General features: G+C 38.4%; 1 protein-coding gene across 3 annotated transcripts in view; it reads right to left on the reverse strand.

Moving 5' to 3' along the window:
- Window positions 1–14,310, reverse strand: part of LOC110452641 (contactin-like) — a 30,471-nt gene extending 16,161 nt beyond the window's left edge. The window contains exons 1-11 of one of the 3 annotated variants that reach the window (XM_021501278.1): window positions 14,295–14,310; window positions 12,084–12,169; window positions 9,571–9,665; window positions 9,100–9,185; window positions 8,305–8,453; window positions 7,158–7,271; window positions 5,876–6,202; window positions 5,478–5,579; window positions 4,974–5,207; window positions 1,789–1,894; window positions 1,414–1,598 (exon numbers count right to left, since the gene is read on the reverse strand). In XM_021501278.1, coding sequence (XP_021356953.1) covers window positions 1,414–1,598; window positions 1,789–1,894; window positions 4,974–5,207; window positions 5,478–5,579; window positions 5,876–6,202; window positions 7,158–7,271; window positions 8,305–8,453; window positions 9,100–9,185; window positions 9,571–9,665; window positions 12,084–12,138 — 1,453 coding nt within the window. In that variant the 5' untranslated portion in view covers window positions 12,139–12,169; window positions 14,295–14,310. Of the gene's footprint in view, window positions 1–1,413; window positions 1,599–1,788; window positions 1,895–4,973; window positions 5,208–5,477; window positions 5,580–5,875; window positions 6,203–7,157; window positions 7,272–8,304; window positions 8,454–9,099; window positions 9,186–9,570; window positions 9,666–12,083; window positions 12,170–14,240 lie in introns of all 3 variants that reach the window. The other 2 variants (XM_021501279.1, XM_021501277.1) reach the window with 2 other exon arrangements.
- Between the last annotated feature and the right edge of the window lie 1,017 nt (window positions 14,311–15,327).

The following is a 15,327-nucleotide window of genomic DNA, read 5'->3' on the forward strand; positions in this document are numbered from 1 at the left end:
ACATTATTTAGGTTAGGTTTAAACATGTTAATATTGTGCTGTTGAGACATAATGTATAGCTTGAAACTTGAAGAAAAAAAACCTCGTCTAATATTTGCTAGAGTTATTAAACGGAAACTGCAGATAATATCTCTGCGAAATGGAGTCCGATTAAAGTGGTTGTCAAACTTGGCCGAGCCCTCAATGCGTTGAACCCTGTTACTAAGTTTGAAGACAATCGGATAATATTTGCAAGAGTTAATGAACAGAAACACCAGATAATGACGTTTTTGGTTATTCAAGGGGCCATAACTCCGTCAAATAGGGTCTGCTGAAAATGGTCATCGCCCTTGGCCCTGACCTTAAGGCATTTAACCCTGTTATTGAGTTTGAAGAAAATCGGTTAACATTTGTTGCAGTTATTGCACAGAAATGGCAGATAATGATGTTTTTCATTATTCAAGGAGCCATAACTCCGCCAAATAAAGTCCATTGAAAGTGGTCATCACACTTGGCCAAACCCTGAAGGCATTTAACCCTGTGACAAAGTGTGGAGAAAATCGGTTAGCATTTGTTGTAGTTATTGCATGGAAACGAAACGCAGCAGATAATGACGTTTTTCGTTATTCAAGGGGACATAACTCCCCCAAATGGGGTCCACTAAAAGTGGTCACCGAACTTGGTCGAGCCCTAAAGGCATTTAATCCTGTGACCAAGTTTGAGGAAAATCAGTTAACATTTGTTGTAGTTATTGCACGGAAACGAAGCGCGGTAGTTATTGACGTTTCTCGTTATTCTAGGGGACATAACTCCACCAAATGGGGTCCGCTGAAAGTGGTTATCGAACTTTGCCAAGCCTTAAGGCATTTAACACTGTGACGAAGTTTGAAGAAAATCGGTTAACATTTGTTGTTGTTATTGCACGGAAACGAAGCGTGACAGACAGACAGACGTACAAGCCCAAATTAATATCCCCAGTTTCGGTGAAAGCAGGGGATAAAAAGAAGTACCTTGACATAGGAAAACAGGCATATCAAAGATGAGATTTTATCCCCCTTTAGTGCCCACCCTTAACCAATGTGTATCCCACGTGTGACCCCTATGCACCTATGAGTAGCCCCTATGAAGCATTTGTGTGGCCTCTATGAGCCATTTAAGTGACCTTTATGAACCACATATGTGCCCCCACAAACCACATTTAGCCATATAAACCACTTGTGTGCCCCATGAATCACATTTTAGCCATATGAACCACTGTGTGGCCCCAATGAACCACTTATGTGTACCCATGAACTACATTTTAGCCATATGAACCATTGTACATGTGTGGCCCCATTGAACCATTTGTGTGGCCCCTATGAACCACTTATGTGCCCCCATGAACCATAATTTGGCCCTATGCTGTGTATAGCTCCTGAGAGACTGGACTTTTACCTTCAATAGAGAGTGTGAACATCTTTGTGCCAAATGTGTCAGTTTTCCTGCTCCTCACTGTACAGCTGTAGGTTCCTGAGTCCCCCAGTCTGGCGTTGGCTATGGTGAGGACACGACTACTGTCCAACAGTGAGAAGCGATCATCTTGTTTACCGGGAGTAGTCCAGGAGTATTTAAGGTTACCACTGAAACAGAAAATTTAGGTTTGTGGGCGGACAAGATGATAAGTATTTCTAATGTCATTTTTTTTTTTTTGCAATTTAGTCCCTCCCTCTTTTGTTTTTGAGGAGTATTGGTATCTAGAATTAACCTAACATACTTAATAGCCCACCGTTAGAAAGACTCTTTGCCTTATGCTATCTGTAATGTACTTACGAGCCATAAGCAAAACACTCGAGGGCAATGGTCTGTCCTGCTATTGGTATCTTTGGAAACACTTGGATAAAGCTGTCCTGGATCTGTACGGCCGCCTCACTGCTGGCTGTAAAGATGAGGACAAGTATAAATACATCTGAACTGCTGGAGTATAACTGTGTGGGATGGGCTGAGATTGCTGGAGGTGAAGATAAGACTAGGGGGGGTGGCGGTGGGGGTTAGACTGCAGGGATAAGGCTAAGACACGGGGTGTGTATTGATGTGTTTGTGGGTAAGACACAGATTTTTTCATAAATCGAAGTGTCAATTGAACAAGATGTCACTACATATGTGAAACCCACATTAATTAAATCATAGTAAAGTCAAGGGAGGTAATAATCTACAGCAGTATTTAAACAGACCAAAAAGGTACATGTAACAAAGTGTCGGAGCTTATAGCTAATATAAAGGAGCAGAGCCTATATGTCAATATGAAGGAACAGAGTTTATGGTTTATATATAGGAGCAGAGCTTATGGTCAATATAAAGGAGCAGAGCTTATGGTGAATACAAAGGAACAGAGCTTATAGTCAATATAAAGGAGCGGAGCTTATGGTCAATATAAAGAAGCGGAGCTTATGGTCAATATAAGGGAGCGGAGCTTATGGTCGATAAAAAGGAGCGGAGCTTATAGTCAATATAAAGGAGCGGAGCTTGTGGTCGATAAAAAGGAGCGGAGCTTATAGTCAATATAAGGGAGCGGAGCTTATGGTCGATAAAAAGGAGCGGAGCTTATAGTCAATATAAGGGAGCGGAGCTTGTGGTCGATAAAAAGGAGCGGAGCTTATAGTCAATATAAGGGAGCGGAGCTTATGGTCGATAAAAAGGAGCGGAGCTTATAGTCAATATAAGGGAGCGGAGCTTGTGGTCGATAAAAAGGAGCGGAGCTTATAGTCAATATAAGGGAGCGGAGCTTATGGTCGATAAAAAGGAGCGGAGCTTATAGTCAATATAAGGGAGCGGAGCTTGTGGTCGATAAAAAGGAGCGGAGCTTATAGTCAATATAAGGGAGCGGAGCTTATGGTCGATAAAAAGGAGCGGAGCTTATAGTCAATATAAGGGAGCGGAGCTTGTGGTCGATAAAAAGGAGCGGAGCTTATAGTCAATATAAGGGAGCGGAGCTTATGGTCGATAAAAAGGAGCGGAGCTTATAGTCAATATAAAGGAGCGGAGCTTGTGGTCGATAAAAAGGAGCGGAGCTTATAGTCAATATAAGGGAGCGGAGCTTATGGTCGATAAAAAGGAGCGGAGCTTATAGTCAATATAAGGGAGCGGAGCTTGTGGTCGATAAAAAGGAGCGGAGCTTATAGTCAATATAAGGGAGCGGAGCTTATGGTCGATAAAAAGGAGCGGAGCTTATAGTCAATATAAGGGAGCGGAGCTTGTGGTCGATAAAAAGGAGCGGAGCTTATAGTCAATATAAGGGAGCGGAGCTTATGGTCGATAAAAAGGAGCGGAGCTTATAGTCAATATAAAGGAGCGGAGCTTGTGGTCGATAAAAAGGAGCGGAGCTTATAGTCAATATAAGGGAGCGGAGCTTATGGTCGATAAAAAGGAGCGGAGCTTATAGTCAATATAAGGGAGCGGAGCTTGTGGTCGATAAAAAGGAGCGGAGCTTATAGTCAATATAAGGGAGCGGAGCTTATGGTCGATAAAAAGGAGCGGAGCTTATAGTCAATATAAAGGAGCGGAGCTTGTGGTCGATAAAAAGGAGCGGAGCTTATAGTCAATATAAGGGAGCGGAGCTTATGGTCGATAAAAAGGAGCGGAGCTTATAGTCAATATAAGGGAGCGGAGCTTGTGGTCGATAAAAAGGAGCGGAGCTTATAGTCAATATAAGGGAGCGGAGCTTATGGTCGATAAAAAGGAGCGGAGCTTATAGTCAATATAAAGGAGCGGAGCTTGTGGTCGATAAAAAGGAGCGGAGCTTATAGTCAATATAAGGGAGCGGAGCTTATGGTCGATAAAAAGGAGCGGAGCTTATAGTCAATATAAGGGAGCGGAGCTTGTGGTCGATAAAAAGGAGCGGAGCTTATAGTCAATATAAGGGAGCGGAGCTTATGGTCGATAAAAAGGAGCGGAGCTTATAGTCAATATAAAGGAGCGGAGCTTGTGGTCGATAAAAAGGAGCGGAGCTTATAGTCAATATAAGGGAGCGGAGCTTATGGTCGATAAAAAGGAGCGGAGCTTATAGTCAATATAAGGGAGCGGAGCTTGTGGTCGATAAAAAGGAGCGGAGCTTATAGTCAATATAAGGGAGCGGAGCTTATGGTCGATAAAAAGGAGCGGAGCTTATAGTCAATATAAAGGAGCGGAGCTTGTGGTCGATAAAAAGGAGCGGAGCTTATAGTCAATATAAGGGAGCGGAGCTTATGGTCGATAAAAAGGAGCGGAGCTTATAGTCAATATAAGGGAGCGGAGCTTGTGGTCGATAAAAAGGAGCGGAGCTTATAGTCAATATAAGGGAGCGGAGCTTATGGTCGATAAAAAGGAGCGGAGCTTATAGTCAATATAAAGGAGCGGAGCTTGTGGTCGATAAAAAGGAGCGGAGCTTATAGTCAATATAAGGGAGCGGAGCTTATGGTCGATAAAAAGGAGCGGAGCTTATAGTCAATATAAGGGAGCGGAGCTTGTGGTCGATAAAAAGGAGCGGAGCTTATAGTCAATATAAGGGAGCGGAGCTTATGGTCGATAAAAAGGAGCGGAGCTTATAGTCAATATAAAGGAGCGGAGCTTGTGGTCGATAAAAAGGAGCGGAGCTTATAGTCAATATAAGGGAGCGGAGCTTATGGTCGATAAAAAGGAGCGGAGCTTATAGTCAATATAAGGGAGCGGAGCTTGTGGTCGATAAAAAGGAGCGGAGCTTATAGTCAATATAAGGGAGCGGAGCTTATGGTCGATAAAAAGGAGCAGAGCTTATGGTCAATATAAAGGAGCGGAGCTTGTGGTCAATATAAGGGAGCGGAGCTTATGGGCGATAAAAAGGAGCAGAGCTTATGGTCAATATAAAGGAGCGGAGCTTATGGTCGATAAAAAGGAGCGGAGCTTGTGGTCGATAAAAAGGAGCGGAGCTTATAGTCAATGCAGAGCAACAGAGCTTATGGTCAATATAAAGGAACAGAGTTTATGGTCGAATTCCTTCTTACGTTGAGCTATGACATCGAGGTTGACCTCCCTGCTGATGCGACTGGGAACCTGTGCCGACCCTATATAGTTACGTGAATCACTGGGACTGCTGAGGGTAGTGATACAGTAATATTCGCCGTTATCGCTGCGTGTCACCTCGGAGAAGTACAGCTTTCCGTCCTGTGATATGAACATATAGTTGTTGAGGTCGGTGATGATGAACTCCCGACCTCTCTTCCACTGGTACGTGAGACCTAATGGAACAAAATAAAAACACTTTTATTTCATTTTTTTTTACAAAAGACTAAAAATTCAATAAAAAAAAAACACTTTTTTTTTTAAATATTATTAAATACTTAAAAAGGGTAAAATCTTAAACATTAAAGATAGTAATTAAACAATACAACTTGTTTGATATATCATGAAGTTGCTAAGTCAAAGATTTAGTGTGGTTAAACCATTATCTTAAAAGGGTAAAATTAAAGTACCAATAAAATTAATAATGAGAAAATATGGACACTAACCTGCTTTTGAGCGGGCCTGTAATGTGGGACATTCTAGTATAGCACCACTGTACTCAGCAGGGCGTGTTGGAGCTCTATCTACATTGGTGAAATCGCCGAGGACTGGAATACAAAATGTCTCGAGATAAATAATTTTGTATTGCTTAAGAGTTTAAAGATCTTGCCCCAAAATAATGTGTCTTAAGTTTTGACTTAACCAATCACAAATAATATCCTAAAAAAAGTGACATCATGCATGATTGGCTGAGCAAAAACTTAAGTGTAAGATTGCTTCATGATCCCAGGCCCAGTGGCTATGTCTATATTTGTAAAGACTCTATGTACTGTACTGGAATATGAATATCTTATGTTTTAAGAAAACAATTAATACATACTCCACCCCTTATAACAAAACTTACATGCAAATGAAAGAAAGACCGGAGCAGAGATTATCTTTCCAAATCTGTTTTCAGCTTCACATTGATACTGGCCAGCATCTTTGCTCTCAGTAGGGTCCTGGATCGACAGTCGGCCATTGGTCAGCGTGTATCGGATGTCGGTCGTCGGGGTAATCACATCCTGTGACGAGTTCCTTGTCCATGTGTAGGTTGGCTGGGGAAGCCCTTTAGCTTCGCACTCCAGGAATACAAGTCGAGTCTTCCCAAGTATCTCCGTGTCTATCGGGTTGATGTACATCTCCGGGCCACGGGGTACTAAGCTAGGGTTTGTATAGAAAGTTCCATATGCTGCAAACAGTGTAAAATTGTTATTTTCATTTGGCTTATCAAATTATGCATTATTTGTAAATGTGAAATAACACATGTTGAAATCTGCTATAATGTCACCTCAAAGCTCCAAACATGTGTACGAAGTAATTTCAGTTCAAACTTGTCTAAACTTAATCATATATAAAACACATTACCTGTACAAAAAGTTAATTTCTACAGGGCCACACCTTAGAGCGAGTATTGTACTGTAACAGGCAGTCCTTCCAGTCCCCGTTATTCTACTTCTACTTCTAAATGGTACCGACCAACTTCAACAATTTGAAGATAAAATGTCAGACGAGGAGTGAAACATGGAAAGAGATTGTTTTTAAAAGATACAAGATGGTCTTATTTGCGATTGAAAAGTGATGGTAGAGGGCTGATTTGAATAATTCCGTTGTGGGGCTCGAAATAAAGTCAGGTGGGAGTTTATTCCACTCGAATAAATAACACTTGGATATTATGTAATGGAATCCATACAAAAATATTTGCTGAACACATGATTAATTGTTTTCATGAAATGCTGAGCGAGTGTTTGGTTTAGTTTGGTTTGTTTGTGTTTTACTTCCTATCAACAGCTATGGTCTTTTAAGGACGTTCCAGGTTTTGGTGGTGGAGGAAAGTCGGAGTTCCAGAAGAAAACCACCAACCTACGGCCAGTACCGGGTGACTGCCCCACGTTGGCCTCGAACCCGCGACCCAGTGGTGGAGGGCTAGTGGTAGCAGAATGCCAGACGCTTTAACCACTTGGCCAGCATGACCCCTTTGAGCGAGTGTCAAATAAAGTACATTGTAAACTGGTCTTGTGTGACGTGCAGGCTAGTCCTCTGTTTAACATAAACATGTTGTACTATCGACAGAGTGTTTAGGAATTTAACCTTCAAAGGTAAACATGATACATTTATTATTGTTAAACTATCCAATGCGTACTTACAGTAGTCTCTCGCCTCCTGTATGATGCGGTACACTTCCTTACGTGGAATCTCGCAAATATAGCTCAGAGAATGGGTGCCATCTGTTCTCATCCAGCCATAGCTCTGACTGCTTCCTATAAAGACAATGTAAAAATGAACCGGGTAAATCTGGTCACTTCTTTATACCAACGACAGACTTTATAGACATAACTCCTGTTGTTGTAACGCTCTCTCCAACCAGGAAAAAAACCCAAAAAAAACATGTTTTTATAATGTTGATAAATGCTTGTCTCCTGAAATATTATGATAGATCTCTGAAATTGTTGTTGATCAAAACAGTTTGCTGTGGTGTTGTATTTCCAGATTAAATTAACTGTGGAAAACACGAAAATATTACAGATGCACAAATAACCATGTACCAGATCCCTATTACCCAGACATAATATTTACCAGCGTATCCATACCACTATATCTACCACAGTATCCAGGTGAGGTAGGGACAATTGACATTTACCAGTGTATGCATACAACTATATCTACCACAGTATCCAGGTGAGGTAGGGACAATTGACATTTACCAGTGTATCCATACAACTATACTTAGCACAGTATCCAGGTGGGGTAGGGACAATGACATTTACCAGTGTAGCCATACAACTATATTTACCACAGTATCCAGTTGAGGTAGGGACAATGACATTTACCAGTGTAGCCATACAACTATATTTACCACAGTATCCAGTTGAGGTAGGGACAATGACATTTACCAGTGTATCCATACAACTATATTTACCACAGTATCCAGGTGAGGTAAGAACAATGATATTTACCAGTGTATCCATACAACTATATTTACCACAGTATCCAGGTGAGGTAAGGACAATGACATTTACCAGATTCTCTATACACAATGATTTTACAAGAGCATCCAAACAACTATATTTACCACATTAAGGCAGGGGCAAAAAAAAAAAAAATCCATAGAAACAATGACAATTACCAGAATTCTTTAAGACAATGAGTATCTGTAGAGACAATGATTTATACCTGAGTATCTGTAGAGACAATGATTTATACCTGAATATCTGTAGAGACAATGATTTATACCCGAGTATCCATAGAGACAATGATTTATACCCGAGTATCCATAGAGACAATGATTTATACCCGAGTATCCATAGACAATGTTGGCACCAGTCTTCAGCATGTGGTTTATGCTGGTCCAGTAGTCAAGGTGATCAATCAGCTCGGCTCCGGTACTCTGCCAGACAAACATCCCGTCTCCCAGATATACACCACTGGTAAACCACAGGTTTCTAGGAGACACAATGTATTACATGGACTGTCATTATTCAATGTATTTGCTTTTTCACAGAGAATAATTTTCACAAACAACATATTATTAGAATACCTACCAAACAGCAGAATTCAGAAGAAATTAAACACAAAAAAAAATATCAGATCACTGTAATTTCAATAGATTTTTTATTTAGTTCAAAAGTGTTTGCCTGCTAGTGTGTCTGTCGACAGGCTTATTCTGAATTTCTGTGTGCTGATTCCCAGGAATGGGATCCTATTCTTACAGCATATAAACGTGATAAACCCGGAGAATAATATTATCTTTACAAGCTGACATATTTTGCACTTTATTTACCTAGGGTAAGGTCAAAAGTAGGTCAACTGCCCTATTTTTCATGTGAAATCATTGCCTTACAAAGATGTACCAGCATATATCCAGTTTGATGACCCCAGGGGAAATAGTGTGCGAGTCTTAGATATGCTCGGGACAACACCTTGGACAAATGGAGTGCCTTACCTTATCTCCAATATGTGTTGAGATAATATGGAATAATAACTAAATCTCTGTTTTCATAAATATTTGCACATTGGTATGTTATTATAGCATACTTTACTCTTTCTAGAATCCCTATTCACGTTATATGCTATCATCATTAGACTTACTTGGCCTGATCTCTCTGACTGAGCCAGTTCTTGATGAAGACATCTTCAGATGTAGTCTCTATACTGAGCAGGGCAGCCCCATAATCCTGAGTTATAATAAACAACAAAACAGTCGGAGTCCAATAGTCCTGAGTTATAATTGATACAATTAATGAAACAATGTTGGAAGACTGAGTTACCATACATAGATAGCGGCATATATACAAGATATTATAATAATTACATTCAGAAATAAGCATCTTATTGTTTCTCACACCATCATCTGGCAGGTTACCTAGTAACACATTTAATATACAGGTTGCTATCAGACAGTTTTTTTATCCTTGACAAATGTTTTGTACCTATATATTCAATTTACTTGACACAAGTTTTATATGTATGATAACACTTGACACAGGTTTTGTATGTATGGTAACACTTGACACAGGTTTTGTATGTATGGTAATACTTGACACAGGTTTTGAATTTTACCTCACAGAGTTCTTTAGCCTGGAGGTAAGTCTTAAGTGGGTTGAAGGAGAAGTGATAACAGTGGTCACCATGTTCAAACCAGTCCTGTGGGCAATCTGAAATGTAATGTAAGACGTAAAAAAATAAGCAATGATATAATATAAAGAAGGCATAGTATTGCCAGGCAATCCATAATCCCCCACCGGTAATGATTTCTTTATTTACATCGCTGTACGCTTATATTGTCTCAGGCTATAAATTAAAGGTCACCTTGAACTGACCTACTTCTTGTGTTTTCAGTTGGATCTGGTGCTTTGTCGTAATAATAGCGCTACAGAGCTAATGTTTCCATTACAACATATACGACTCTAAATAAAAATTCTTGTATCTTGTATCTTGCTAAAACGATGTTACTTAGACATTCAAAAACACGCACCGACATTTGATGATTTGTTTCTGTCAATCAAAATGATCCCGACAATAAGAATTAAATCCCTTCACATATAAAACTGATATTTTATATGAGTCCGGGTGCGATTTCTCATTGTCAGGACCATTTTTATTGACAGAAACAAAATGGTATTTTATATGAGAAGAATGTGACATCTTATTGCCAGGACCATTTTAATTGACATAAAAAAATGCCTGTGAAAACTCAGTATCATATTTATTATTATGAATTAATTTTATAAGTTGTGTTGTTGACAAATCTTTTTATTTTTCAGCTTTGAATTTGGTATTGTGGATGAGGATCAGCTAGATCTGCTGGAAGAACAGTTCAATGAATGTAGAATGTACCTTTTACATCATTAGAATATTAAAATTCTAATTTAATATCTACATGTATTTTTCTTATATTTGTTGCGAAAAAAGACGTTGCACGCTATGACCCTCTTTTTTATTTTCAAAAGAGGGTCATCAGCCTCTTTCAGTATATCCAGGGTTGGCAGGTATGGTTCATGCATACCAAGTCTGGTTACAGCAATTTACTCCAGTGAAATAGTATAAAAGATATGCCCTTGACAAAAAAAAATTAAGGATAAAGTGAAAGGTCAAAGCATTGTACTTGAATCCTTCATCCTAAGATGTACTTGTATACCAAATCAAAGTACCCCAAAAATTTCAAATGTTGAGGTCAACGGTCAAACCATAAGTCACAGTGACTTATTTTTTTGTACTTGACACTCTGCATTCCCAAGATGTATACATGCCAAATCTGCTTGTTCCAAGTGAAAGAGTATAGAAGATATGCCCCCAAAGTAGAGGTCAAATGTCAAAATCATAGGTCACAGTGACCTATGTTTTGTACTTGACATTCTGCCATTCCAAGATACACCTGCATACTAAACTGGTTACTCCAGGTGAACGTATCAGGAATAGTATAGAAGATATGCCTAGTAGACAAACTTTTTCAAAGGTTTAGGACAAAGGTCATATCATAGGTCACAGTGACCTTAATTTTGTATTTGACAATGTACAGAACTTACACAATGTACATATTAAATCTGATTACTCCAGGTGAAAAGAGTATATAAGATATGCCCCTGTCAATTTTTTTCAAATGTTTAGGTCAAAGGCAGTGACCTAATTTTTGCACATGACACTTCGCCATTCCATGATGTACTTAAAGCACTTGTATACCAATTCTGGTTACTCTAGGTGAAATGGCATAAAGTAAATGGCCCAGACGAATTTCTGTGGAAGAACAGAGTGCAAAACCTTGAGTCCCTCGGAGACTAGTGTGGGACCAATAAAACATCAAACTTAAAACATTATCAAGCCATCTCCCACTTGACTTCTGTTCACATAGTAGACAATTGTGCATCTCCTATTTACACCATCAACGAGCTTGGTCATGGTGACTTACCAAGCACCGTTGATTTCTTTAAAATCATTAAAGCAACATTTCTACTTACTTCAAATTCTGCTGAAATTAATTATCAAAAGGTTTCCATCAAAAAATTGTAAACGATAACACAAAATATCTTAATATCATAATACAAACAGACAACAAAGACCGCTAGCGATGACAGACCTGATAAAGCCTGCTCCGTTTGTACTTAACAGATACCCGAAGGGTCACAAATACCCCTAGAGATGACAGACCTGACAAAACCTTCTCCGTTTGTAATTAACAGATACCCAAAGGGTCACAAATACCCCTAGAGTTGACATACCTGACAAAGCCTGCCCGTTTGTACTTAACAGATACCCGAAGGGTCACAAATACCCCTAGAGATGACAGACCTGACAAAACCTTCTCCGTTTGTACTTAACAGATACCCAAAGGGTCACAAATACCCCTAGAGATGACAGACCTGACAAAGCCTGCTCCGTTTGTACTTAACAGATACCCGAAAGGTCTAATCAATACATTAACTGGTAACATTAAAGAATAGAATTTCACATGCTAAATTGAGGAGAGCACATATAAGTAATTTGAATAGAATTCCCCCAATATATTAAATTCCAGCTAACAACTACACATTATGGCTGGCAGAAATCTCTAAGATATAATTATCAATTTAACTCACCATATGTTTGTCCCCATATTGGACTTGCAGTCAGCAGAAGGGTTATCCAAAACATGGCTGCATGTTGTTAAATACTGGACACTTAGCTGCAAAATGAAGGAATAAAATATGTACATTAGCTTTTAGTGAGGAGTGCGCTTATGGAAAGATACACATTATGGGCCTTTTTTGGAAGATTTCATTACTTTACATCTTTTACTCTCTGTTGGAAGATTTTTAACTTTACTCTACTATTCTGAATTTAAAGTTGGTCTTGGTCATTGATTAAGATCCCATACTCCACAGCACTTCTCACAATTAAATAATTTATAATTAAGCCAATTAACATGAACATCAGTCTCTTGTTTATTCAGAAGAAGTGGTTTAAAGGTTGAACACATCTGACCTTAAACGTGAGTCTAGGTCCTTCATTCAAACAGAATTAACAGCCCTTCATCCTGTTAGACTGGCGAGATGTCAGCACCCTAGCCTCTTAGTTACCGAGTAGAAATACTTTAAAGGGTTTAATACATTGAACCCATGTGACTATGAATACAGGTTATTCATTTGAAAAAAAATGAAAACCCTTTATCCCAGCACATCGCTGGACAAATGTCATCACCTTTGATCTCTGTGCACGTGTTAGTCATAAGAAGTCATTTATAGGTTTTAGTTCATTTTACCCTAGGGCCTTGGTGAATTAAGGCCAAAGTCATTTGTTTGTTTTCACAAACTTTGTTCGGATCCTATGCAAAAAGCTACCAGTATCATGACTCTAGTACTTTTGGTTCTTTAGAAGTTGTTTGAAATGTTTGACATATTTAAACCCTGTGAGCTTCAAAGTTGGTAAAGGTCATATTGGTTTTTTGCAAACTTTGCTTTGCCCCAAAAATTTAATTATTTTTATGTTCAACTTTTTGTCAAAAATGCAAACTGTAACACAATCTTTGTTCTCCATTTTTATGCGTAATCTGTACATGTGGGGGCATTCCGTGTTTACAAATGACAGACGAACATAACATTTCCCATGTTTTATGCTTATATATAAACACTTGTCATGTTTTATATCTGATTTCCCCTGGTCATGATGAACCTTTGAAGAGGTGAATGTACAATATGGAAAATATTAAGAAGCTCTTGTCTTTTTTATATGAATAAATAGATAAATAGCTACTGCAGCAAATTCAATCACCATACACATTGATGGTGGTGCCATTTGTTATATATTATAAAATAAGCAAAATCAAAATTAATCTAATTCTGTGCAAAAAATGTACCTAACTGTATAATTTATTATATCATGTTGAAAGAATGCTGCTCGTTTTTGCTATATACTCAAAGAACTTTGTGTTTTATTATTATTTCTGTCAACTGTTACCAAAATGAAGAATCACACCTACATGTAGCTATGAGGGGCTGTGCAAAACCTGTTAAATATCTACAGCAGGTTTGCTGAATTTAAGCTTACCAATATATGCTACATCGTTATTATTCTATGACACTCTGAACCAAAATTGTATGAGGCCATACAATTATGACATTTATATAGCAATTACTTGATTATAGTCTCCCCTGTTTGGAGAAAGATCATCCAAATATTTCCAGTCATTTTTGAAATAATATTAGCACAACTCCCGAAGTACAATATTGTTGCTTTTTTCAGTTTATTCATTTCATTTTAACAAATTGTTTATTGTGCAAACGTTACATTATTATTTTATACATGTATAAAAAGTGTCGCAATAAGCACTTATCATTCACTTTCTGAAACAACATTTTGCCACGCAGTTTTCTCCCTATATCAAAGCCCTAACAGCATGCATGTACTTAAGTAGAGAATTTCTGAGATTCGTAGTTTGCAGCATCTTTTCTAATCTTATTTCAAGGTCTTCAAGAAACTGTCTCAAATTGTTCATTCCAAAATTCACCTTTTCTTAAATAATGCCTAAAAAAAGTATGGGAAAAGATTTCCGGATTTCCACGGATTTAGATAGCAATCTAAATTCGTGGAACCAGTATTTCTCGACAGAAAACACTTAGCCAATGGCAGGTAGTTCACTCTTCAGGCCTACAGAGTGTATTTAGGTGTATATAGGACAGGTGCTCGGAGATTAGTTGGGAGTTATCAGACCGTGCGCTACGTTATGATGAGATCGGTGTCTGGGTTAAGGTATTTACCTGTAGACGTTTAAATCCCCGACAATGGCGGTAGTGTGTTTATGAAATACTCACCTTTCAAATTAGCGACATCTGCTGTTCAGGTATATGGACTAAGGGGCTTAACTCTAGCTGAACTGATGCTGATCTAGTCGAATATGGCATCAGAACAGATACATTTAAAGTAGTATATATATACACGTCTCTGATCAGAATAACATTAAAATTGGCTGTGTTTAATATTTTATAAAGGCTGAGTGCGACACTTGTTTGTACATCTTTTGTTACAAAAGCTTATATTTCATTGATGTAAAAGTGTCCTTAAGTCGTTCTGGAGAACCAATTTAACAGTTTACACTGATCATTATCCATCCAGTAAACTTTAAAAAATATTTTGCAACAACTAAGAAACTAATTATTAAGTATATATGGTCTTAATATGGGAGAGAACCCGGAGTACTCAGAGAAAACGTGATTCGCGTCTGATCGGGGAATTGAACACCTACTATAGGTGGCGGTTCGGGCCAAAAACGATCTATAGTAATGCGTTAAAAAAGTAACGCGTTAGAAGTTACTTTTAACGCGTTAGAAGTTACTTTTAACGCGTTAGAATTGCATTTAACGCGTTAAAAGTCATTTCTAACGCGTTACTTTTTCAAATGTAAAAGTAACACGTTAAAATATTTTTAACGCGTTGAAATTCACATCTAACGCGTTACAATGGAAAATGCACTGGCCAATCAGAGAAATCGTTTCATAGTTGATGCTTTTGATATTTAAAATACATAAAAATGTTATGACTATTTCATGTTTTTCTTCTACGTGATGTGGAAATGGGTTATTTTCTGGGATTTTTTCCCAAGAAAATGCTGAACGTTTAGCAGAAAATATTAGCTACCATTTTAAGAACGTACCAGATCCTAAATAAAATCAGTACTAATCTGTTAATCCCTGTTTTAAAGGCTCAACATTTCGGTAAAGAGACCAGTGTCCACACTATGCTAAAGGGTGCAGATCTGTACTGTCTAGGGTTTTAACGGCATCAGATCCATACTCTCTAGGTTGTTAACCTTCTGTCAGTATATACTACGTAGCCCTCGGCATCAGA

This window comes from Mizuhopecten yessoensis, unplaced genomic scaffold (genome assembly GCF_002113885.1).
Source record: "Mizuhopecten yessoensis strain PY_sf001 unplaced genomic scaffold, ASM211388v2 scaffold6779, whole genome shotgun sequence".
Classification (NCBI taxonomy): Eukaryota; Metazoa; Mollusca; class Bivalvia; order Pectinida; family Pectinidae; genus Mizuhopecten; species Mizuhopecten yessoensis.